Source organism: Erpetoichthys calabaricus, chromosome 13, assembly GCF_900747795.2.
Source record: "Erpetoichthys calabaricus chromosome 13, fErpCal1.3, whole genome shotgun sequence".
Lineage (NCBI taxonomy): Eukaryota > Metazoa > Chordata > Cladistia > Polypteriformes > Polypteridae > Erpetoichthys > Erpetoichthys calabaricus.
The window spans coordinates 1,583,711-1,610,747 of NC_041406.2; the positions used below are offsets into that span (position 1 = coordinate 1,583,711).

General features: G+C 46.8%; 1 protein-coding gene and 1 non-coding gene across 2 annotated transcripts in view; one reads left to right on the top strand and one right to left on the bottom strand.

Annotated features, from left to right (window-relative positions):
- LOC114663920 (Wilms tumor protein 1-interacting protein-like) overlaps positions 1-15,418 on the top strand; it is an 81,556-nt gene extending 66,138 nt beyond the window's left edge. Inside the window, exons 5-8 of the mRNA XM_028817870.2 lie at positions 1,814-1,944; positions 6,946-6,997; positions 8,344-8,412; positions 14,160-15,418. Coding sequence (XP_028673703.2) covers positions 1,814-1,944; positions 6,946-6,997; positions 8,344-8,412; positions 14,160-14,297 — 390 coding nt within the window. The 3' untranslated portion in view covers positions 14,298-15,418. The remainder of the gene's footprint in view (positions 1-1,813; positions 1,945-6,945; positions 6,998-8,343; positions 8,413-14,159) is intronic.
- An 11,399-nt stretch (positions 15,419-26,817) lies between these two features.
- trnar-acg (transfer RNA arginine (anticodon ACG)) lies at positions 26,818-26,890 on the bottom strand. The gene has a single exon. It is a non-coding gene; the product is annotated as a tRNA-Arg (tRNA).
- Positions 26,891-27,037: the final 147 nt, after the last annotated feature.

A 27,037-nucleotide genomic window follows, 5' to 3' on the forward strand; every position in this document is an offset into this window, starting at 1 on the left:
TGCAGCAGGACAAGGAAACCCTAAACATCAGGGTACGTCTACTACAGCAGAACCTCAAAAATAGAAAATCCAGCCAGCCCTTAACCCAATGGAGGAGGCTCCACAGCAGACATCCTAAGAATGGGGCTAAGCTGAAGCAGCTCTCTAACAAAGAATGGCCCCCAAGTCCTCGTTGTGCAGGTCAGCTCTGCTGCTACCTGAAGCTCTTGTTCGGGGTTACTGCTACCAATGGAGGTTTGGCCAGTTATTAAATCCAGGGGTGCCCTTATTTTTTCACAGCATGCTGTAAATGTCTGATAGGTGTCTTCAATAAAGACGTTAAAGGCTAGAATTGTGTGTTGTTGGTTTAAGTGTCCTGTGTGGATGAGATGAAGATTATAGGAAATTGTATTCCTAAAATTGGTAATCTCTACAGCGTATGTATCAGAAAAGTATCTTAAGTGCATGAGGAAAGTCAACACTATATTTTACTAAGCATTAAGATGCAAGAGTTAGGATTAAAAAGATTTAGGCCTACATATTTTTATTAGTTTATTAAGCTAAAGGTTAGACGTGCAGGAGAGCTGAAGAAAGATGGACTTAGAGCAGGGGTATCAAACTCCATGCCTGGAGGGCCGCAGTGGCTGCAGGTTTTCATTCTCACCCTTTTCCTAATCAGTGAGTAGTTTTCACTGCTAATTAACTCCTTTTCCCTTCATTTTAATATCCCTGTTTTTAAGGATTCAGTCCTCTGAATTGATTTGTTTCTTCATTAAATGACAGCCAAACAGACATGAGATGTGAAATGAGCCAATGGATGACCATCTAAACTGGGATTTCAAACTCCAACCAATTTCACTCCAACCAATCTCTTAATGAGAAGCTGATTCTTGCTGTTAATTAAGCCCGTTATTTAATTCAATGGCTTGTTGCTGCTCTCATTCTGCCACAGCAGACATTTCCAAATCTGTTGATTTTTCTGTTTTTTCTGTCATATGGTGGCTTGTTTGATGTCTCATTATTGTTTGGCTACTAATTAAGGAAAAAGAGACAATTAAGGGGCCTGAGTCAAGTTAATTAAAACTAAAGCAAAAGAAGTTAATTAGCAGTAAAAACGGCTCACTAATGAAGAAGATGGTTAGAATGAAAACCTGCAGCCACTGCGGCCCTCGAGGACCGGAGTTTGACACCTGTGGCTTAGAGGGAGAACCATGAGCTGTAAATGATAGTAGCAAGCAAGAATAGTCCTCATGAAACAGATAAGGTGGACAGAGTGGGGTCTGACACCCCCCTAACTAAGAATTATCGGTGGAATCAATTAGAAGCAGGACCAGAGCAATGGAGTGCTAGGAATCAGATGAGGATGAATAAGGACTTGTGTCATAAGAATTGGAATAAAAGTAAAAGGTGCCCACTGCTGGGGGCTCATGGCCATTCCATAAAGCTGAATTCTGCTGGCTGTTCTGAAGTCTCCGAATGCCCTCATTGGGGCTGAGGGGGTCCCTGTTGTGTCAGCCTGCTTCGACAGATCAGTTAGAGCAGAAGGCCTGAACTTTCCATAAGGCTCACGGACTTTTCCCTGCCACTGTAGTCTCTCAGTGTGCCAGAAGGATTCAGCGGATGTTCTGCTTGTTCCTCATCCTGTTGATTTATTCCATTACTCCATAAGTACACACTGCTATACATTTATTATGAAGGGTGCAGCAGTTTACAAAATGTCACCCAGGTGAGTCATTGGAGCAGTCGTAAGGTCCGAGTCCACCCGAGTAGTGAGCCCGTTCACTGTGACCGGTGGTGTGACTGTTGGTGTTTGGATTTCTTTTTGTTATTTTAGATTCTGCAGGCCTTAGGAAAGTCCTACCACCCAGGCTGCTTCCGCTGCGTGATCTGCAACGAGTGTTTGGATGGCGTGCCGTTCACGGTGGACACTGAAAACAAGATCTACTGTGTCCGAGATTACCACAAGTAAGTAAGGAACTCGAGGACATTTGGTTGGTGTCTGAATGTGGCCTACTGAAAGGGAAGTCTGGTGAAAGAGCAGACCCCAAACCATCGTGTCTTAGTTATGTGTGGCTTAACCCGTGAAGCCCCCCCCGTTAATGTCACCATCAGGCGTACTCATTCAAGTGACCGCGGCTGCTGCCCCTCGCTGTCCTGCCTGCTGGCGCATCTCACCACGGTGTTCTGGGGAGTCTTTTGTATGCCGCCATGAGACTGTAATGCCTGACTGGTTATAATGGACACATTTCCACTTGTGTATGTATGTTTACTGTGCAGTGAGTCTGTGAAGGGCGCTATATACTGTAAAGCAGCTCTGGGCCCTGCACGTGTCTGTTATTTTCGCACTGTTAAGTCGTGTTCTGTGCTGAGAGATTAAGAAGTGTCTGTCTGTCTGTCTGTCTGACGTGGTACTCCTGCTGTCTGTGTATCTGCCTATCAATCCATGAGGTGAATTTGTCTTTTGTGTAACTTGCATGTTAATATTTTAGGTCTGAAAGCCACGCCTGCCCGTTGTCTGTTTGTACTTCTAATGTCCTCCCCAGGCCTGTCTGGTTTTTCTGATTTGGTGAATTTAGGTGACTTTCAATTGGCCCAGTGCGAGTGTAGGTGCTTGCTGATTGGGCCCTGTCATTGCCTGGTGGCGCCATCTACAGGGTTGTTTTGCACTTTATGCCCAGTGATGCTGGTAAAGCCGATGGTCCTAGTAACTCTGAATGGCACTGAGGATGTTTGGTACGACTGGGGGCTCCATAACATCCGTTTGACCGCATTTGTGTCTGATGCCCCGTAAGGTCATGATAAGAATCCAGAAATGTTGACTGGAGAGCTGGCTCACCGCATGTAGCACGCGTCCCTCGTGTCTCTTGTATACAAAGCGACTGCACTGCCGGTTCTGTGCTGCACTTTCTGTCGTTATTTTAATGTGATCTCTCTCTACCTCCATATAAAGTTTAGCGTGTAACAGTCTGGCGCACTGTGCGTCTCTGGAGCGTTGTAGCGTTATCTCCTGTCTGTATTTACTCAAGACACGTTCACTGCAGTATCCCACAGAGCTCTCTCTCTATACAATAACGTGGGGTTCGCCTAACATCCAATTTCACAGACCGTACCCTAGACGTTGAGCGATGCACACCTGTATATGTGTGTGCCAACCAGGCGACATGAGTGGACCCGGTCAAGAGCTGGGACAGGCACTATGGGAAGGTCATTCCGCTTACAGTGCCACCTCAGCAGCCACAAGACCAACAGCTGCACGAGTCAGTCATGACACAAATTATCCATTCAGGCTGACCTTTTGTTAAAGAATATTCTGGCGTACAAATCTCCAAGGGCCTCATGTATAAACAGTGCGTACGCACAAAAATGTTGCTTACTCCCGTTTCCACGCTCACATCACGATGTATAAAACCTAAACTTGGCATAAAGCCACGCGCATTTTCATGCCAGCTAAATGCTTGGTGTATGCAAGTTCTCTGCTCGGTTTTGCAGACTGGCGGCACCCAGTGTCAAAGCAGTGCTACTGTTCCTGTGTGGTTACCATTTCTTTTTTAGATGCACATCCCTGACGCAACTTTATAAATACACTGAAATTAACCACATATTGTTTATTAGTTTAAGGCATCTGATTGTAATTAACCTGTAATAATATAATGGTGCACAGAATGGCCAAACTATTCCAAATACCATCGCTGCTTTAGCGTTGTTACTCTCACTGCACCATCTTCTTCTTCTTTCCGCTGCTCCCATTAGGGGTTGCCACAGCGGATCATCTTTTTCCATATTACTCTTACTGCACCACTCGGAGTATTTATATCACTGTATCTGAGTGTGAATCACAGATCTACAGCAGCTGATCAGAAAGAGAATTATTGGGATACAGCATCAAGCACACGCTGTCTATTTGAACTTCCTCCATACGACAAACGCTTCAGAGCCTTTCCTGTACGGGACTCGCGGTTCACAAACAGTTTCATTACAGGAACTCTAAATGCACGCAGTCAGTCCATCAAGTGCTCCTTGTATAACTGTTTGTACTTATGAGTACAATCACCTCACTGTAAACTTGTGATACAGTTATAATATTATACAACCTGAGCCACTTCATAAAGTGCATATTTATATATGATGACGATATCATTTTTAAGATGAAATGCAGCTAAGTATGTTTATTACATTACAGATAAAATGTTAACATCATTTAAATAATCTGTATTGTTAATAATTAAACATGTGAGGACATGGTGTCGCAGCGCTAGCGAGGAGATGCCACCCCATTCACAGATTGTTCCTGCCCTGCGCTGTATTCTTGCTGGGACTGGCGTGACCCTGGATGGATAGATGGATAGAATAATTAAACATGTTCTCTGAAGATATTTCAATGTTCCTTAAAAGTTTTGAAGAATGGGTGTTCTAAGCTTACAGATGCTTAACGTCTATTACAGAGCTGATTATGTGGCGATTGGGTATTTGGAGAAAGAACAGGAAGGACATGATATTGGCTGTTAGTGCGTCTGAAAGAGACAGTCCTGCTGCAATTAAGTATTTCAACGAAGGTCGCGCAGCAAGCATCTTGCGTGAGGCAGGAACAATCACTGGACGAGGCGCCAGCTCGTCACTATCACTGCACCACCATGTCCCCATGTTTAATAATATGCCTTAACTCCTATCATCATGAAAATGATATCACGTATACATCTCAGTATTGAAATTATTCACAGAGCTGTAATATCACGAATGTCATGGATTCTGTGTCCTGTCGGAGGAAGAGAAAGAACGGAAGCACATTGTGATTCACACACACAGAGCACATACAGGTAGAAGATCAAATACAACACAAATCATTTAACGTGCTACTTTAGTTACAATGGGATTTGAGAAACTAGTAAATTAAACGTGTTCAAGATGAAGTTTATGATGTTCTACTTTAATGACAAAATAAACTACGTGATTAAAGTGGAGATTTAGAGATTAAAGTTGACATTTCCTGCTTTTTCCCCCACTGTGTCCCTTTTTTTTTTTTCTCTGTACCCTAATAAGCTTTCATGTGACACTCAGACGGTGGGCTACGACTCGCCTTTTCACGGTGACTTTAATATCTGACAACTTCTTTTTTTATTTCAGACACTGTGCGACTTTCTCAGTTTCTCCGACACTCTATGTCACTCGATCAACTTCCTTTTGTTGTTTATACCACTGTGTGATTGGGGTCTCAAATTGCCACGGTGGGGTAACACTTTTTGTAACTTTAGCATAATACTGTTATGGCATAATAGACCAATCGGGGTCTCACTAGCAGTTCTGCCACACCTTTTCTAGAAAAGTCTCTGGAAAACAAATGACTGGGTGAGCCTTCCTACTTGTAGAGTCCAAGAATGTGCAGCCTCTGGATTTCTACAGGGTGATTCTAGTGGGCGGGGCTACAAGTTATGATGTGTTTCTCAAATTATAATAAAGATGTGTAAACGATCCAATCACATTTGGTGTTCTTCTCACAGACGCAGATGGGCACGCCACTCCAGATTGGCAAAGGTATCCACAAGCCTTGTGGGGGTGACAGCAGTGATTTCCTGTTCAGTGTTTTGCTGTAATTGTCCCCGTGTACGAGGCTTGTTCTTGGATGCTTTTCCTTTCAGCGCTCCCTAATGGAAGAAATCCAGAGGTGACAGGTCCAGGGAATGAGGTGGCCATAGTCCCTTTGAAATGACCCGATGGCCGATGAACGACTCCATTTGTGCCAGGCTGCCAACATCTTGCTGGAAATGATCTCAGGGTCATCCGGGTCATTCACCAGTCAGTCAAAAAGAGCACCAGGCCTCACTCGTTTGTACGTTTATCCACGATTACTGTGATCTTAATTCTGTTTGGATTGCTTAAGTGTAATACATCATAACTGGGGGCCCCGCCCATTAGACTCCCCCTGTATATCACAGAAATGAAGACAAAGGCAAGCAGTGCACAATAAAAAAGAAAAGTGGCCATTGTGACATAGTGGTAATAATTAATCATCGGTACATAAAAGAGTAATATTTCATAAGGCGGCTATCTACTGTATGTGAGTGCAAAGCTTATGAAATACACCAAGGGCCGAGACACACTGTGAGGGTCTTTAATCTTCACTGCTGCCTACAGTGCACTCGCCGTGTGACACGTGGGTCACTTTCAGAGGTGCCCGGCGGACGATTCATGAGCGGTCCTGGCAGTGACGTGTCACTTGAATGGAGGGAGCAAAGATTACAAACCATGTAGAAAATGATTATATGGACAGGGGCTGGGGGGGCTAGTGGGGGAGACAAGTCACCATGACGTCTTCATTTACAGGAGACCAGTGGGCCGCTTTGGAGTAAATAAATAAGACTTTCTAAATCGAAGAGAAGTGTTGGACTGCAGTCACGTAGCCAGCATTTAGCACCGCACTGACCGGAGGGTCTGAGCGGCCCTGTCGGGCTTTTGTTACAAACTACAGAGAAGCTCCTTCCATTGTTGGTTGTGCCAGGAAAATGTTAACAAGCGTAAAGCAACCGGAGAGAGACAGCCCTGCACTGCAGTTGTAAAAACGTCTGCTCTTCTTCAAGCACATACTGAATGGGCCCTTTGGGAAGTAGAGGATCGCTCTTTCCAGCAGAAAACACTCCTCTTGTTGTAGCAACAGATGGACGGGCACTCACATCTGTGAGGAGCTACCACTGCTGTGCGCCAGGCGCATTGGTCGTTTCTGTGTATCTCATGCCCAGTTTTGGACAAGCGGGGAGTTGCTGCTTTGAAGAAAAGCCCAATGGTTGTTCAGTTTCAGTCCGCACTTTCTGACTGTCGCCTCCTTAACTTGGAACCGGGAAAGAGTTAGGCAATAAACTGGGGGTCCTGCAGTGTTTTAGAAAATGAGAATCCAGGAATGCTAAACTTGGTATATTAGGAGGTTCAATTGTTTAAAAACGTTAACATTTCATGAATATTTTCTTTGTTTTGCAGAGTACTTGCACCAAAATGTGCTGCGTGTGGTCAACCCATCCTACCCTCTGATGTAAGTTATTCAAAATATAACATAAGTGTAACCCCCCTTAAGAAAAGCATAAGTGTCTTTCATTCCAACAGATGGCGCATTGCAAACATTTGTAAATGGATATGTGTCTGTCTAGGTGCTGTGTCTCTGTCATTCCAATAGAGGGCACATCACAAACGTATATATTAATAAAATGCATTGCATTTGTCATTCAGACAGATGCCGCATCACAAAACATTAACTTAGCTTTTACAAATCCCATACCAAATGGTGTATAACTGGGACATTCTTACAACATTTGGGCAATCCACAAGGCTCGTCAGCCTAATCCACTTAATATGCAATGTACCGGTCATTTTAACAGATGGCACATCACAAACATTATTGCTGCTTTTATGAATCCCATACAAAATGGCATATAACAGAGACATGCATGTTGTAGTGCATTTTATTACTATAAATGTTTGTGACGTGCCATCTGTTGGAATGAGAAATGCAATGAATATGTCCCTGATATATGCCATTTGATATGGGATTTGTGAAAGCAGTGTTAATGTTTGTGCTGTGTCACCTGTTGGAAAGACAAATGCAAAGCATTTTATTACTGAAAATCTGATACGCGATTTGTTGGAATGGCAAATGCAATAAATTTGTCTCTGCTATATGCCATTTGATATGGGATTTGTGAAAACAGTTTTAACTGGACGAAATAAAGTGTTGGGGTCCCCAGCGAGCCCCTCACTTAACAGCAACAGTGCCAGAAAGGGGTCCTGAGGATCATGTCGGGGGTCCGGTCTCGATTGCTTCCAGTTGGGCAGTCTGGTCACCTCCTTTAGAATAAATGGCATCAATTTGTTGGGGGGCCGATGGAGGAGGATCGGGGAAGTCTTTGCTCCTGCTGAGCTGTGCAGTAAGTGGCATTGTCCTCATCTTAGAATGTCACTGTCATCTGAGTGCTGTGACCTCGGGTGCTGTGTGTTTGTTTTTTAATAATTCACAGCTGCATGTGTTAGGAGTTTTTATGGTGTGTCTGTTCATTCACGTCTTTGCCTTGCTGTGCTTCTAGGGGGTCTCGGCGCTGGCGTGGGCCTCGCTGTGTGACCTCGCCACCCTCATGCACTTTTGATTTCTTCACGCTGTTTGCTTGTCACTTTTCTCGTATTGAATGGTGCTGTTCTTTACGTCACCTTGTTACGCTGTATTGTGCTCGTCTGTTTTATAACGGTATGTGTGGTGAACGATGCCATGTCATGTAAAGGCTCAGTGGCTGAATGAACTCTTTCTAGAAACTCTGCATTTGTTTTTTCCCCAGAAATGCAAAATTTTAAACTTTCCTTTCCATTGTTTTTTTTTTTTTTAATCTAAAGGGGTCTGATGAAACCATCCGTGTCGTCTCCATGGACAAGGACTTCCACGTGGAGTGCTACCACTGTGAGGTGAGTCGTGTGGGACGTCTACTGAATGTTCTGGGGCTGCTGGGGGCTTCGTTCATATGCTGCGTGGAGAGACTTGAGCCTGTAGGGGGCGTCTCAAATCTCCAAACGCCAGGCACAAGCCCACCACAGCACTCCTGTGTTCAAATAAACGATTCTTCTGACACTAAAGTAGAGTTTCACAGGCCCACGGCACCTGAGCTCCCCTCCTTCAGCCTCTCCCGACTCACCTGATTGGGCCGAGGGGCTCCTCTTTAAGCTGGACCAGTACAGGAAGCACTTCAGGTCAGGTGGACCTCCGCTTTGAAAAGGCAGCCCACCAGAACTACAACTCCCATGTGGCCCTGCAGGTATCCAAACATGAGCTGTACCAGGGGGATGCTGCCACCCAGCGTACTGGGGGGACTCCCACACAAGGCCCCGAGAGGTGGTCTGTCCGCCGAGATGCCAGTCAGTCTGTGCCTTGCACTGCCACACCAAAAAAATCAAACCAGTCACAAACGTACGTCACTGAAAGTGAACAGTGGACGAGAACGTTGTGTTTAGCCCACCTTAGCACTGCAGGTTTTCAATGGCCCCTGCTCTTCTTTTTAGGGTCCATCAAACCTCATTGTGCAAAAACAACAGGGATCTACGAATCACGCATACGACGGTTGTGCTCATCGGATTATTTAGGGCATCTTCGTCTGGTCACAGAGGTGGACATGTCTGTCACTGAAGCAGCTCTTTGGTGTCACTTGTGAATGCCTTTGCTTTGTTAATTGAGAGCAGTTGGATGCGATTCACGAGTTCACCTTATTTAGGTTGTCGACGTTTTCTTCTCGTATTCCACGGCCATAAAGACAACGCAATGTCTGACGTCCGTTTTTCTCATGTCCTTCCTTTCTTAAGTGTCAGGCTCTTCATTTCTTCTTTTTATTAACTTATTTCTGTTGGGTTCACAACATGAAGGGTTGGAGACCACCATGGTCACCCCATTTAACGTTGGAAACAAAAAAAGGGCCACAAAACAACAACGTGACAAATCGAGTTTGGACATTCTTGGTCCAAGTTAAGTTCTCCTGTGGATCAGGCGCTTCAGAAGCTGGGGCTCTGCCTCTGCCGGCTGCAGCTTCGATGCTGAATGCCCACCTCCAGTCCTCTTCCTCCTTAAATACCTGGCAAGGCAAAAGGGAAGGGACTTCTGAGACAAAGGAGGAAGTGACATCAGAGGGCTTCTGGTGGTCTGTCTTCCATTCTATGGATACAAAGGGAGAAGGAGACAACTGCTGTGTAGTCGCGTTATCATTACCTCATGACATCCCCTGGGTGTGCATGGGTGACCGCGGAAGTTGGCAGGTTCGCCCCGTTGTGTGTGACAGTTTCACTTTACGTGAATCGTTAGCAAGCAGCAGCCGAAATAATCAGAGTGCTGTTAAGATAGTTTGACACAATCGTAAAACGAGATCACATGTTAGAAGTGAAGAAACCCGGCCACCATGGTCTCCTCCTCCTCCTCCTCAGGCCTCTCAATGACAGTAAAGGCTGTGATGTCCAGGATCTCTCTGGGATCAGGAAGGTTGCAGATCTCAACATCTGTGGGTTGTTCTGGAGCCCATCATTTTCATTTCCAGGTTCACTTAGGCACTCAGATGGGTGGGTTGATGCAGGAAGGTAACGTCTTCTTGCTCCAGCAGCAACGGGGAAAAAAAAAAAAAAAAAAGGGTGCAAAACGGTTAAAGTGCACGGCCCGGAGTTGAACACTGACTTTAATAACGTCAAAAAAAGCAGACATGCTGGGAAGACCCTCCTAGCCCAGTGCACTGAAATGAGCCAAAGACCAGCCAGTCACAGGCACAGTGGGCAGCATTAGGTAGGTAGGTAGATAGATAGATAGATAATGTGAAAGGCACGATAGATAGATAGATAGATAGATAGATAGATAGATAGATAGATAGATAGATAGATAGATAGATAGATACTTTATTAATCCCAAGGGGAAACTTGCATACTCCAGCAACAGCATATTGATAATAACAATATTAAATTAAAGAGTGATAACAATGCAGGTATACAGAAAGACAATAACTTTATATAATGTTAACGTTTACACCCCAGTTGGAATTGAAGAGTCGCATAGTGTTGTGGAGGAACGATCTCCTCAGTCTGTCAGTGGAGCAGGACGGTGAGAGCAGTCTGTCTCTGAAGCTGCTCCTCTGTCTGGAGATAATCCTATTTAGTGGATGCAGTGGATTCTCCATGATTGACAGGAGCCTGCTGAGCGCCCGTCGCTCTGCCACAGATGTCAGACTGTCCAGCTCTGTGCCTACAATAGAGCCTGCCTTCCTCACCAGTTTGTCCAGGCGTGAGGCGTCTTTCCTCTTAATGCTGCCTCCCCAGCACACCACCGCGTAGAAGAGGGCGCTCGCCACAAGCGTCTGATAGAACATCTGCAGCATCTTATTGCAGATGTTGAAGGACACCAGCCTTCTAAGGAAGTATAGTCGGCTCTGTCCTCTCTTGCACAGAGAATCAGTATTGGCTGTCCAGTCCAATTTATCATCCAGCTGCACTCCCAGGTATTTATAGGTCTGCACACAGTCGCCTCTGATGATCACAGGGTCCATGAGGGGCCTGGTCCTCCTAAAATCCATCACCATCTCTTTGGTTTTGCTGGTGTTCAGGTGTAGGTGGTTTCAGTCTCACTATTTAACAAAGTCCTTGATTAGGTCCCTATACTCCTCCTCCTGCCCGCTCCTGATGCAGCCCACGATAGCAGTGTTGTCAGTGAACTTTTGCACATGGCAGGACTCCGAGTTGTATTGGAAGTCCGATGTATATAGGAGAAACAGGACCGGAGAAAGTCCAGTCCCCTGTGGCGCTCCTGTGTTGCTGACCACAATGTCAGACCTGCAGTTCCCGAGACACACATACTGAGGTCTGTCTTTAAGATAGTCCACGATCCATGCCACCAGGTATGAATCTACTCCCATGTCTGTCAGCTTGTCCCTAAGGAGCAGAGGTTGGATGGTGTTGAAGGTGCTAGAGAAGTCCAGAAACGTAATTCTTACTGCACCACTGCCTCTGTCCAAGTGGGAGAGGGATCGGTGTAGCATGCAGATGATGGCATCCTCCGCTCCCACCTTCTCCTGGTATGTGAACTGCAGAGGGTCGAGGGCATGGCGGACTGTGGCCTAAGGTGGTGAAGCAGCAGCCGCTCCATGGTCTTCATCACATGTGACATCAGGGCGACAGGCTGGAAATCATTCAGCTCACTAGGATGTGATACCTTTGGGACTGGGGTGATACAAGATGTTTTCCAAAGCCTCGGGACTCTCCCCTGTTCCAGGCTCAGGTTGAATTAAAATTAAATTAATTTAAAATTAAATTTAATTAAAAAAGGTTGATTAGCCGTAGGGGCCTCCAGTTTTACTGCTATCCTCCTGTCTGACCCTCTGTGTGACGACTTCTGTGGCCGCTGGCCTTCCTGATCAGTTTATCAGGGCGGTGGGCATCCCCTAAGTTGGTGCTACCCCTCCAGCAGGGCACAGAGCAGAATACTGGAGGTTAGGATTTGTTTTAAATCTTGTGATGTGCAGCATAGTGAAGAGCATGTCGTGAATAACGAGGCTGGGCAAAGCGTGCGGTTTACAGGCCAGGATACGACCGACTCCATGACTGGCTGCCTTTAGAGTGCGAGTGAGTGTGAGTGTGAGTGTGAGTGTGTATCCACCTTAATAAAAGTGTCTGTACATCTGTCTGCTTGCTATGTTTCTTTTATCCAACAGATGGCGCATCCCAAAGTACAACTACCATATGTACTCACATATAAGTCGGAAAATTCGATCATTAAATCAGACCCCAACTTAGACGCCCATTCAAAAATATGATACTTAAATTTTATTTTATTTTTTTCTTTACATCTTCTTGCCTCCTCCAATCTCACATCAGTTTCTCAGACGCATCAAATTTTGTTGCAGCAGCGCAGTTATTGATTTCTTTGGCCACTTCAATGACTTTTAATTTCAAACCAGCTTCATATTTTCTTCTGATCGAATGCTCCATCGTAGATAAGGGACGCTCTTACGATAAAGGTGTATGAGAGTGTGAGATACAAGAAACGCAAAACAGTACAAACGTCACTTCAGAAGAGTGTGAGTATTACTGTGTGGCCACGTAGGCACAATCCATAGAAAGAAAAGGCCGTGTGCTCCGTGGTGACTCTCTCAGGTGGGCGTCAACATATCATAATCTCTTGGACCAATAGCGTGAGTTTTCCGCATTCGACTTACATGACTGACATTATAAAATACCGGAAATTATACAGTAAAATCAAGCCCCAACTTATCATCTGCGAGTATATACGGTACTTCTATGAGTTCTACGAGTCCTGTATCAAATGGCATTGAACTGATGTACCATCTGTTGAAATGACAAATGTAATGTTTCCTATTACTACAAATGTTTGTGAGGTGCCATCTGTTGGAATGACACAAGCAAGGTATTTTATTACTACATGCATTACAAATTCATTTCTTATATGGTACACTGCAAATGTTAACGCTCAGGTCTGCTTGATTACTTACTGTAGATTTCAATCCACCTTAGATGGGTAGCACAGCTAGTGTGTGTGTGTGTGTGTACGGTTTATATTGTAGGAGAAGGACGGGTATCCTGGCCAGGAAGGGGGTTGGTTTACTACCTGGATGGGAACCCAGGACAGAACAAATGTTAAAATGCCCAGCTGGGCAGAAAGAAACCCTGGTGACCATTTGGTATAAAATAATGGAAGGACCAGAGGAAGCTGGCACTGGTTTGGGGTCCGTACCTGGACAGGACGCCCAGAATGTGGAAGGACAGGGGAGATCACTGATTTCTGCCTGTTGTCTTTGCCCATGTACTTAGATGGCAGCAGTCCTGGATATCGCTGCCCATCCGGACAGGGAATCATAGTCTGGTAGTGCAGCCCTGCTGGGGTCCGGTGGTGCCACCAGGGGGTGCTGCAGGGAGTTACACTCCCTACTCTTTAGCACTTGCAGGTCATATGGCGGTCCCTCAAATCTCGACCTTTTTCAACACTCTTAAATATTTCAAACGTGCCAGTAATGACTGCGGTCAACACAGAGGCCTGTTGTTTTGTTACCCCTTCAAGTCCCGCTCTTTAGAAGTTAAACTTTGTGTCTTCGGCGAGATGCTGAGGTTGAAAGGCAACTTTTGGCGACGTCTCAGTTTTTATTTTTCCAAATCTTTAGTTGGCCTGAACTCAGAGTTGGACTCTACTGGACGTAACTGCGGAGTGTGAGGGGTCCTCACTCACGTAACCCGTTTTTGATTTTTTTTTTTTGCCCCCCAAACGGCTCCTGGTTTGTTTTTGCCCTCATTGCGCAGGTTGCCATCTTCTTCCCAGCCTTACCGCGGTTTCAGCCTGCCATCTTCACTTTTTATTTCCACTGGCGGTGTGTTGGCTCGTCAAGCCTGCCAGGTTTGTTCTCTTGTTATCCAAAGGCCCCATCATTGGCAATAAATTATTGATAAATCCGGACCACTTTAACAGAGCGAACACCCATGTGTTAAAATAAACTAGCAAGTAGAGATGGGGGTCCCTTTCTTAAACTCGACTTGATGTCATTAGGAAGGACTGGCACGCCTGTTGGCTGAATGGCCTGTTCTGTTCAAATGCCAGCGGCTGCCCACTGGGTACGTGGGGTGGGTCTCTGTTTTGTAGGACGTTTGCTTTTGTTTGATTTCAGGCATCTTTGTCTTCTTTTCAGGACTGCAACATGGAGCTCAACGACGAGGAAGGCCACCGATGTTTTCCACTCCACGGACGCCTCCTGTGCTACGCTTGTCACCTAAAGCATGTTGACGGTGGGCCGCCAGCCTCCCACGTGTACCAGCACCAGTTCTGAATGTGGGTGGGCTGGGACGGCGTGCCAGGGAGCCTTCCTGTCGGCCTGCGCTCCTCATTTTATGCCTCACTTGTCGAGTTTGACTTGGACGAGTTTTCGGTTTCGATAGTGTGAGGTGGCAGCAGGGGAAGAAGCAGAGGAAGCAGGTCTTCAGGCGCCAAGCCCCCCCAAGGCCGAGAGAGACTCTCCGTCCCGGGCAACTTAGGACTGCAGGAGGTGACGAGTGTGTCACCCGACGGACCTCGCAGCACTTGAACACCATGAAGAAGAGCAAGCGAGAGCCTGGCGTGGGAACAAGTTCTGGAGGTCCGGCGGCTGACCCCAGGATACTCGGCTGTGCTCGGGCAGCGGGGGGTTTTGCCGATAAGAGCGACTTGGGTTTGCACCTCAGAATCCAAAGGAGTGCATTGCTCCGGCGTGCCGCACCTGACCTCACACGCTTGGGCAACTTCTGAACAGGCGGACAGGTATGGATGGACGAGACGCTGCAGCCTTTATGTATTGATGTTGTAGGATTTCATTTGTAAAAAGCAACAAAATGTGTAAAAGACGTCTGAACCGTTAGCCAAACTACACGTCTACGTGTGGCCAGTGGCCTAACACAACACGTGACGTTTCCAGACCACCACTCGGTGCAGCAGGAGCCGGGGCTGTCGTGGGCGCCGGGCGCAGTTTCAAATGGACTGAACTGGAACGTGGGTGGCGCCTGCCCTGAGCATTCGTATGACAGCCAGAAACGGGACGACCGAGTGTGTGTGTGTGATACGTGGAGAGATGGAGTGGCGTCACTCAGGGGTGTGTTTAACTGAGAAATGGCCGGGGTGTCGACCACCCTGGAGGAGGGTGACTGACCGCACTGTTGGGCCAGAGTAGGCAGGTATGGCCATAGTTGAGCGAACGATGGAGTCGGCTGTCATCATCACCTGTCCAGATGAGGTGACGCTTTGTCACCAGTGGCCACGAAGTGAACGGCGACTGGGAAACTTGGTTAACGAGACGTCAGGCCCCCCCATCAACATAAAGACGTCACATTCTCACCACGGTGTTGGCGGCCAACTTTGATTTTGTTGACTTTTTTATTTGATGTTTGCGATTGTTCCAAAAAAAATAAAACATTAATCCCGCTGGTTTGAGTGCCTGGTTTGAGCGCACAGTGAGGGGCTTGGCGTGATGATGCGGTCTGTCCGTGTGACCAATGTCCAGGCTCTTAACTGGAATCTGGTGGCGAGTCCCACAGCCAGAAGGGATGGTCGACGTGGCAGCCTGTGTGCGGCTCACTTGTGTGCCTCGATTTGCTTTAAAGATAGCGGGGGGTCTGCCAGCCCCCAAACTGACATGTTGGAAGCAGGCAGAAAAGCCTTTGCCAACGGATCACAGCTCCTTGGAGGACATCCCATATTGTGATCTCTGACAGGAAGCGAGCGCTCGTTTCATTTCTGCTGAGATCACGGCGGGTTGTGACGACGTGTCAGCTGAAGGCCTTTGTCGCACTTCTCTAGCGACTTTCCTTTTGTGGAACATAAGCGAGTCGGAGGCAGTCGACCACCCGCTACGGTGAAGGCGAGTCACGTAGTCTGACATACCCAGCGAGACCGGTGTGGCTTCATCTTTAGTCGTCAGGGTGGGCTCTCTGTGTGTGTGTGACGGCAGACGGCCAACGAATGAGCACCGGCAAGTCCAACAACGCGTACAGCCGTGGCCAAGAGTGTGGAGAATGACACAAATCTGAAGTTTACTGCAACATAAAGTCCAGAATGTTCTGACGAGTCATCAGATGAATGGCAGTGAACTGTAACGTCCCTCTTTGCCATAAAAATGAACTTCATCTCACAAAACAACTGCAGGTCAGCCCTGCCACCAAAGGACCTGCTGATGTCACTTCAGTGATCCTCCATCATGAACACAGGTGAGAGTGACCATGGGGACAAGGCTGGAGGTCACCCTGTTTGAGTTACAATAGCAGACTGGACGCTTTAAAAGTGGATTCAGCTGCGGGCACCACCAGGGCAGAGCCGCCTCAGGAATGAATGGCAACAGGCAGGTGGGAGTGAAGTGAAGACTTGCAGAGGATGGCCTGGCGGGCGTCAAGAAGGGCAGCAAAGAAGCCAAGAAAAACATCAGGGTCAGACTGATATTCTGGGATTGGACTGCTGGGGTCAAGTCATTGTCTCGGATGAGTCCCCTTTCTGAATATTTGGGGCATCCGGAAAAAAGAAAAGGTGAGCGGTGCTCCCATCAGTCCTGTGTCACTCTGCCAACAGTAAAGCTTACTGAGACCACTTGTGTCACCCAAGGCAGTGCAGGGCTCATCACAGTTTGGCCTAAGAACACAGCCCTGAATAAAGAATGGCACCAAAACGTCGAGCTGAAGAACCCTCAGTTTGTGTCACCGCCCTGACCCACTCTGGAAAAGGCTTTGGTGAAAAGTGTGAGAGCCCCCCAGGCTGGACTTCTGACCTGGGCTGCCACTTGAGACCCCATCGTCTGATGAGGAAGATGTTTGTTCATTGTTTTGTGACATTGAGCTGGCCTGCTGTGCTCCGATGGCTAACAGGTAGGGTTCGAAGCTTTGACGCTGCCTGCACTGTCCCCTCTCTGTCACTCGTAATGTCACCTACACTTGCGGTGGGCTTTGCCGCCATCCGGTCATCTCCTGCTTGCCTGTGTAGAGCCCATTCAAGTTTTGGTGACACCTAAGCTGTGACATTAGAACACCACTGTGGGTCCCAAACAGTCCCCCCATCCATGACACACAAATCTTTGTAAATTGATAGCGGTCACCTCCAGGCTACAGAAATGGAACCTGCACAAGAACGTCTTAAATTAACACTCATCTGATTCATTCACCCGTTCTGTGCGCCTGCTGTTTCTGTTTCAGGGGGCTGTGGGACTGGAGCCAGCAATGGTGGGCACGCCGGTCCATCACAGAGCAGAACTCTTGTGCATACGCTACACTGTCACTGGGCCACATCAGAGCTGCAAGTCATCGACCAACTGGCCATCAACACGAGGCACCTACCTGAAAATGCCATCTTTGTTAACACAAACTGGGGTGCCACATCCATTCAGCCATCCGTCTTCCTTACCCACTTATCCAGGCCACGGTTGTGGGGCAGAATTGGTGACAAAGGGCAGCCCTGGCAGAGTCCCACATGCACCAGGAACAAGACTGACTTACAGCTGCCAATGCAAACTAAGCTTTCGTTGTGGTGGTAGGGAGCCAAAGAGCAGACAACAGCAGGCCTGGTACCCCATATTCCTGAAGCGCCACCCCCAAGCCTTTTCCAAGCCCACAAAACACACGTAGACGGGTTGGGCGTAATCTCATGAAGCACCCAGAGTCCTTGTGACATTAAAAGGTGTTCTGTCCTCTCTTCCTCCTGAATCGGGGGCTCGACCAGCAGCCACATCCTCCTCACCAGAACCCCGAGATTGACGTTCACACAGAGAGGCTGAGGAATGTGATCCCCTAAAGTTGCACCACACCCTCCGGTTCTGTTTTAAAGATGGGGACCATCACTCCACGCAGTGCTGAAGAGGCGTATCAGCCAAGGCAGCCCAACACCATTTGAGGCTGACTGAATGTCCTTCTCTGTGGCCTCATCCAACTCCTCCCACACCCAACTGCCATTGCTGCCCTCCGCTTGGCCTGGCGGTGCCCGTCAGTGACAATGAAGCTCAAAATGCCTCCTTCTTCAGTCTGACGGCTCTCTTTATCGTTGGGGTCCACCACTGGGTTTGGGGTTACCACCGTGGCGAGTACCAGTGACCTAATGGCCACAGCTTTGGTTGGAGGTGCAAGTTGAAGATCTCCTGGACAGACCCCCAAAATCTTTCTGGCACACCCTCAAGTGTATGTTGGCACCTACCTGGTCTGTCTGACACCCCCCTACCCCATCAGATTCAACGCACAGCCGGCTAGTGATCAGCTGCCAGCTCACTCTGGCAAGACATATGGTCACAGATGTGATGACACGACCTGCAGCCTCAGGTGCCATGTGCTCTTATGAACACCCCTATTCTCAAACATGGCAACTAGCCCAGACATCCAACAACAACATGCCACTCGGGTTTGGGTCGGGTAGGTCGCTCCTCCCAGTCCCACAGATTTCACTGTCATTGCCCACGTGAGTATTAAAGTTTCCCAGTAGAATGTTGGAGTCCCCAGTTGGACCACCTTCCAGCACACCCCCCCAAGGTCTGCGAGAAGGCCAAATACTCTGACCGAGTTGTTGGCACATGAGCACAGACGACGGTAACGGCCTTTCCTAGTCTCAAAGTCTGGTCCACCAGGTAAACTCTAACAACACGTGCCGAGCCGGGGGGCTATAAGTAACTGTGCAGCAGTCCAAGCCCGCTCCAGGACTTTGGTTCTAGAGGCCATGCAGTGCGTTGAGGTGAGCCCAACCATCTAGATGGCACCTCTCCACCTCCCACAGCAGCTCGGGTTCCTTCTCCACCAGAGGGGTCACATTCCCAGAGTCAGTCAGCTGTGGTAGTGGGGGATCAGACTATCACCCCCCAACCCACAATGCACTGGACCTTTGTGGCTCCTCTAGCAGGTGGTGGACCACTCAGAGAAGCCGCTAAGTGAAACTCAATACGTGTGTGTTGCTTTTTGGTACAACATGTGATCTACGGACAGTGAATCCATCCATCCATCCTCTTCTGCTTATCCGAGATCGGGTCACGGGGGCAGCAGCTTGAGCAGAGATGCCCAGACTTCGCTCTCCCCGGCCACTTCTACAAGCTCTTCTGGGGGAATCCCGAGGTGTTCCCAGGCCAGCCGACAGACATAGTCACCATCGGCCACCACCCGACTCACACTGCACCCAACCTCTTTGGCCCATGGGAAGGGGGACCCACGTTGCCTCTTTGGGCTGTGCCCGGCCACCAGATGCTTGCCATCGAGCCCCACCTCCAGGCCTGGCTTCAGAGGGGGGCGTCGGTGACCCGCATTCAGGTGAGGGACAACGCCATCCAAAGTTTGTATACATCGTAGGAGGTTTTCTGAGCCGCTCTTTGTCACGTCCCTCACCTAGGACCAGTTTGCTTTGGGTGACCCTACCACGGGCATAAAGCCCCCGACAACAGAGCTCCTGGGATCACTGGGACACGCAAACCCCTCCACCCTGATAAGGTGGGGACGGACAGGGAAATAAAACACAATATGAAACTTGTGTGCCATATTGAAAAGCACTCACTCAGCTGGGCCATGTGTTTTAAATTATGACACGAGAAAACCGAGCCAAAATGAAGGGCACCGTGTGCCCATGTGCACGGCACTGCAGTGTAGTTTTACACAATGAAGCGCATTGAACTTTGGCACCAATGAGCTTCCATACACCCGAGTCAGGCCGCTGTCCCGGGATCATTCAGATGAGCTCACCAACTGCGAGATTTACAAAGTACATCAAGTCAGGGGGTCTGTCAGCGTGTGAGTTCTGCACAATTCTGTGACAATAAGGGTGGCACGGCAGCGCTGCCCTCTTGCAGTAAGGAGTCACTGCGGTGTCCTCGTGTGGAGTTTGCATGTTCTCCACATGTCCAGGTGGGTTTCCTTTGGCTATCCAAAGATGTGCAGGTTAGGTGGACTGGTGATGCTAAACTAGCCCGTGTGTGTGTTTGCCCTGCGATGGACTGGCACCCTGTCTGGAGATTGTTTCTGCCCGGCGCCCTATGCTTGCTAGGATGAGCTTCAGCCCACTCCCAGGTCTGGATTCAGCGGACTTGGAAAATGGTGATAAAAAACTGATAAAAAGAATGGCTCAGTCTTAAATGTACTACTTGTCACCTGAAAGTCACAACTTCAGCCAGATGATGAACTCTGTGCGTGTGTGTGTGTGTGTGTCTCACTCTGCCACTCACTCCACACACACACATACACAGTCAACGCCCCAATGCCACATCCCCAATACATCAGCAGGTTAAGGAACATTAATGCCCTCAGCATTAATTATGTCATTTAATCAATGGTGGTCTCTAGCAACATGCAGGAGCAAATTTATGAAAAACGAATCATCCCGGCCGGGAACTGAACGACTTGAGGTCACCGGGGCTATGAGGCGCTCTGCCTCCGTACCTTCTGATCTGTTTAGCCCAAGGAGGACTGCGCAGCCTCACACGGCAGCAGAGGGAGGAGCTTCCAAAACAATCCTGCAGGGGGCGCCAGTGAGTCTACATCTGTCCACGGCGGGAGCCGAAAGTGGAATGAGGGAGCTGACCGGAGAAGGCCCACCGGCAGTCGGGACGTCCCCAGAGCAGGAACTGAACCCGGGCTCGTTTGGTGTGGTGAGGTCGTTTGCAGCCGCACTTTAATACCGTAGTTGACGGCTGCGCATATTATGCGGTTCACGTGACTGACGGCGAACTCTCTAGAAGCCTCCCGTCTGGGGCTCGTCGTCCGAGGGATGGGCAGGTCGGGGCCGTGTGTGTGTGTTTAACGGTAACGCCGTGCTATGCGCCATGTAAGAATTTCGTAAATGATACTTCACTACCCGTATTCTAACCCTTTTACATGTTTGGGGGTGGCGAAGCGATGTTGCCCTCCGTAATTAACCAGCATCACTAAACAGCCCCCTACTCGTTGTGCCTGCACGACGGAGACCCCCAGACGGCAAGTAACAAACACGAGCAGTGAGCGCGAAAAATAAAAGAAGACTCGTCACTGCGCTTCCCGCTCGTTTTCTCCCGCGGGTTCTCCGTTATTTGCGCTTGCGCGGACTTCATTTTTCGAGCGAAGCTGCGTGAAGTTTTGGGACCTAAGCGGGTAGACACGGAGAAAATCTGCGCAGCTGCACACGATGGGCCAATCAGTGAACCGCCTGACGACAGCTGAGCTCGGACCAGAAGAAAGCGCCGCACCGACTCGGCCACGCCGGGCTCCTCTCCGCTCACCGATCACCGTTTCAGCCCCCCAAACCTTCATGAATTAGAGAGTGTCCCCTGCAGGGGCGCTCAGGGTCGCGCGAATAAGTCGAGTTATAGCTGTGATTTTGGAGGGACGACCGACCAGAAATTACCGCAGGGATGCAGGTTCGAATCCTGCTCATGACACATTGGTGAATGGAAGAAAATTTCTCTAAAATACATTTTAAAAACTTTCTCCAAAAAATGGTGGTTTGAATCCTGCATTGCAGATGTAGTTGTTTATTTTTGTTTTTTTGATTAAAACAAAACGTTTAATGAATGATTGATTTGTCAAGGAACACATGGACTCCAAGCATAATTAAAAATCGCACTTAAACAAACTGCCTGCCCAGTCTATTGAATCAGGATTATAACAAATAATAAAGCATTTCACTTACAGTGGTGTGAAAAACTATTTGCCCCCTTCCTGATTTCTTATTCTTTTGCATGTTTGTCACACAAAATGTTTCTGATCATCAAACACATTTAACCATTAGTCAAATATAACACAAGTAAACACAAAATGCAGTTTGTAAATGATGGTTTTTATTATTTAGGGAGAAAAAAAAATCCAAACCTACATGGCCCTGTGTGAAAAAGTAATTGCCCCCTTGTTAAAAAATAACCTAACTGTGGTGTATCACACCCGAGTTCAATTTCCGTAGCCACCCCCAGGCCTGATTACTGCCACACCTGTTTCAATCAAGAAATCACTTAAATAGGAGCTGCCTGACACAGAGAAGTAGACCAAAAGCACCTCAAAAGCTAGACATCATGCCAAGATCCAAAGAAATTCAGGAACAAATGAGACCAGAAGTAATTGAGATCTATCAGTCTAGTAAAGGTTATAAAGCCATTTCTAAAGCTTTGGGACTCCAGTGAACCACAGTGAGAGCCATTATCCACAAATGGCAAAAACATGGAACAGTGGTGAACCTTCCCAGGAGTGGCCGGCCGACCAAAATTACCCCAAGAGCGCAGAGATGACTCATCCGAGAGGTCACAAAAGACCCCAGGACAACGTCTAAAGAACTGCAGGCCTCACTTGCCTCAATTAAGGTCAGTGTTCACGACTCCACCATAAGAAAGAGACTGGGCAAAAACGGCCTGCATGGCAGATTTCCAAGACGCAAACCACTGTTAAGCAAAAAGAACATTAGGGCTCGTCTCAATTTTGCTAAGAAACATCTCAATGATTGCCAAGACTTTTGGGAAAGTACCTTGTGGACTGATGAGAAAAAAGTTGAACTTTTTGGAAGGCAAATGTCCCGTTACATCTGGCGTAAAAGGAACACAGCATTTCAGAAAAAGAACATCATACCAACAGTAAAATATGGTGGTGGTAGTGTGATGGTCTGGGGTTGTTTTGCTGCTTCAGGACCTGGAAGGCTTGCTGTGATCGATGGAACCATGAATTCTACTGTCTACCAAAAAATCCTGAAGGAGAATGTCCGGCCATCTGTTCGTCAACTCAAGCTGAAGCGATCTTGGGTGCTGCAACAGGACAATGACCCAAAACACACCAGCAAATCCACCTCTGAATGGCTGAAGAAAAACAAAATGAAGACTTTGGAGTGGCCTAGTCAAAGTCCTGACCTGAATCCAATTGAGATGCTATGGCATGACCTTAAAAAGGCGGTTCATGCTAGAAAACCCTCAAATAAAGCTGAATTACAACAATTTTGCAAAGATGAGTGGGCCAAAATTCCTCCAGAGCGCTGTAAAAGACTCATTGCAAGTTATCGCAAACGCTTGATTGCAGTTATTGCTGCTAAGGGTGGCCCAACCAGTTATTAGGTTCAGGGGGCAATTACTTTTTCACACAGGGCCATGTAGGTTTGGATTTTTTTTTCTCCCTAAATAATAAAAACCACCATTTACAAACTGCATTTTGTGTTTACTTGTGTTATATTTGACTAATGGTTAAATGTGTTTGATGATCAGAAACATTTTGTGTGACAAACATGCAAAAGAATAAGAAATCAGGAAGGGGGCAAATAGTTTTTCACACCACTGTACTTACAGAGCACCTTTAGCAGGCTCTCAGACGGCCGCACAGTAATCAAGAGGGCTGCAATAAAACTTAAAGCACAATAAGAATAAAAAAATAAATAATAGTGCACAGCCTTGTGTTTGTAGGCTATGTGTTTATAAAAATTGGGAAGTAATATATTCTAGTTGATGCTGACATTTAATTAGTTTGAAGTAGGTAAAAATACATGTTTGGAAATATTGCAAAGGGAAATGTTTATATACTTAGCACAAAACAACTGTATGTGTTCTAGTAAACAGTACAAGACCACTGGCACACACACAGCACTTAGTTCATTATAATATATATATATAATTATAATATACACACACACATATACAGTACTGTGCAAAAGATTTAGGCAGGTGTGAAGAAAATGCTGTAAACAAAGAATGCTTTCAGAAATTGAAGTGTTAATCATTTATTTTCATCAATCAACAAAATGCAGTGAATGAACAAAAGAAATCTAAATCAAATCAATATTTGGTGTGACCACCCTTTGCCTTCAAAATAGCATCAGTTCTTCTAGGTACACTTGCACACAGTTTTTGAAGGAACTCGGCTGGTAGGTTGTTCCAAACATCTTGGAGAACTAACCCCAGATCTTCTGTGGATGTCGGCTTCCTCACATCCTTCTGTCTCTTCATGTAATCCCAGACATACTCGATGATGTTGAGATCAGGGCTCTGTGGGGGCCATACCATCACTTCATACCAGGACTTCTTGTTCTTCTTTACACTGAAGATAGTTCGTAATGACTTTGGCTGTATATTTGGGGTCGTTGTCCTGCTACAGAATAAATTTGGGGCCAATCATACACCTCCCTGATGGTATTGCATGATGGATAAGTATCTGCCTGTATTTCTCAGCATTGACAACACCATTAATCCTGAACAAATCTCCAACTCCATTTGCAGAAATGCAGCCCCAAACGTTCAAGGAACCTCCACCATGCCTCACTGTTGCCTGCAGACACTCATTATTGGACCGCTCTCCAGCCCTTTCATGAACAAACTGCCTTCTGCTACAGCCAAATATTTCAAATTTTGACTCATCAGTCCAGAGCACCTGCTGCCATTTTTCTGCACCCCAGTTCCTATGTTTTCGTGCATACTTGAGTCGCTTGGCCTTGTTTCCACGTCGGAGGTATGGCTTTTTGGCTGCAACTCTTCCATGAAGGCCACTTCTGGCCAGACTTCTCCGGACAGTAGATGGGTGTACCTGGGTCCCACTGGTTTCTGCCAGTTCTGAGCTGATGGCACCGCTGGACATGTTCCGATTTCGAAGGGTAATAAGCTTGATGTGTCTTTTATCTGCTGCACTAAGTTTCCTTGGCCGACTACTGCGTCTACGATCCTCAACGTTGCCCGTTTCTTTGTGCTTCTTCAAAAGAGCTTGAACAGCACATCTTGAAACCCCAGTCTGCTTTGAGATCTTTGTCTGGGAGAGACCTTGCCGATGCAGTAGAACTACCTTGTGTCTTGTTGCTGTGCTCAATCTTGCCATGACATGAAACTGTCTTCCACAACCTCACCTTGGTAGCAGAGTTTGGCTGTTCCTCACCCAGTTTGAAGCTGTTTCTGTTTCAGTTAATGACTGTGTTTCAGCCTACGTGTGACATTGATGATCATTAGCACCTGTTTGGTAGAACTGTTTGATCAGACACCTGACTAGAATCCTACAAAATCCCTGACTTTGTGCAAGTGGACCTCTAAGAATTGATGCTGGTTTGAAGGCCAAAGGTAGGAACACCAAGTATTGATTTGATTTAGATTTTTCTTTTGTTCGCTCACTTTGCATTCTGTAAATTGATAACAATAAACACTCATTATTTATATTTCTGAAAGCATTCTTTGTTTACATTTTTTCACACCTGCCTAAAACTTTTGCACAGTACTGTATATATATATATTGTATATATGCATATGTGTATATATTTGTATATGTTATAATTTTTCCATCCATCCATTTTCCAACCCACTGAATCTGAACACAGTCACGGGGTCTGCTGGAGCCAATCCCAGCCAACACAGGGCATGAACCAATCCCGGGCAGGGTGCCAACCCACCGCAGGACACACACACACACACACCAAGCACACACTAGGGCCAATTTAGAATCGCCAATCCACCTAACCTGCATGTCTTTGGACTGTGGGAGGAAACCGGAGTGCCCGGAGGAAACCCACGCAAACACGGGGAGAACATGCAAACTCCACGCAGGGAGGACCCGGGAAGCGAACCCAGGTCCCCAGATCTCCCAACTGCGAGGCAGCAGCGCTACCCACTGCGCCACCATGCCGCCCAAGTTAGAATTTTTACTGCAGTAATTCATTAACAATTATTGGTCTTTATATACCAGAAAGACTACCCTAGAGTCTTCTGTAGGAAATATGCACACATAGATGCGTCATCTATCTTTTCAGATAATAATGAAGTCACCCAAACAATGAATTAAAAAAAAAAATGGCCAAGATGAAGTCAAGAAAAAAAAGTTTTCACTTTCAATGATTTGTATTTTTATAATTATACAGCACTTCATATTATTGTTTTTAAAACTCATTCTATAAAATGAAACTATGATTATACAATTCAATGTTTATTATATTTATACATTATTACATCTTTCTTTACACACTTTGCACACATATTTAATAACTGTAATAAACTGCAGCAAGAATGTTTAAAAATCATTCAAAAATTGTGTACGTGAATATAAATATATCAATCCGTTCATAATTCATTTAGAGTACCAGATTACAAACAAAATGTCACATATGTACAGTAATCGTATATCATCCATCCATTTTCCAACCCGCTATAGCCTAACACAGGGTCACGGGGTCTGCTGGAGCCAATCCCAGCTAATACAGGGCGCAAGGCAGGAACAAATCCCGGACAGGGTGCCGGTGGTAAAACAACAATAATCAATACATTTATTAAACTTTTATGACAAAATGAAATATATTACTTAAGGTTATTTATTTCCACAAACGGAAACTCGTGTGTAACGTTTTTAGAATGTTCAAAAATAAACGCAAAGCGTGTGTGTGTGCAGACTCGAAGGAGCTTTTACAGAATACATTAATAGACAAGAGGCTGGCCCGCCCTTTCCGAGTTTTGGTAGCCGACCGAGCCGTCATTGACCAATTTTTGGTAGCCGATACGGGCTGCGATTGGGCCGAGCTTTCAATTCTTGGTAGACTCTTGGTAATGAAAAGCGATCTGATTGGTTCTCGCTACCAAGAATTAGCTCGAGTCACGGCTGCTCGGGGCGCCACCTTTGGAGTGACCACACTAAGGAGAGAATCTGTAGTGACGGGCGTGCATTCTCGCCTTTCTTTGCGGCTGCAAAAGTCCGCGCAGTGTTTCAAAATAAGGCGAATTAAAGGTCTGTGTATGGACAAGGGACGCCCGGCGTCATCATGTGACACACGCCTTTGTTTTCACGCAGTTCAGTTGTGAGCAGTGGCGACGTGTACAGTAGCATTCTTATTTGTCGCTTAATAATTAATTAAATAAAGAAGTCGCCGTCAGAGTTAGTTTTTGTAATAAAAACAAAATTAAAGCAAAAAAGTTACGAGCCAGCCAGGAGTCGAACCTAGAATCTTCTGATCCGTAGTCAGACGCGTTATCCATTGCGCCACTGGCCCGCTTGTAAATCGAAGGGGAAATACATTCTCTAAGTAGTGAGAAACGGAAACGTGTGCCACCTAGTGGTCAATGGCAAAATAGTCGCGGTATTGCTGTTTCAATCCAGTAACATCAAGGGGCAGCGGTGGTCGCGAGTTCGAATCCCG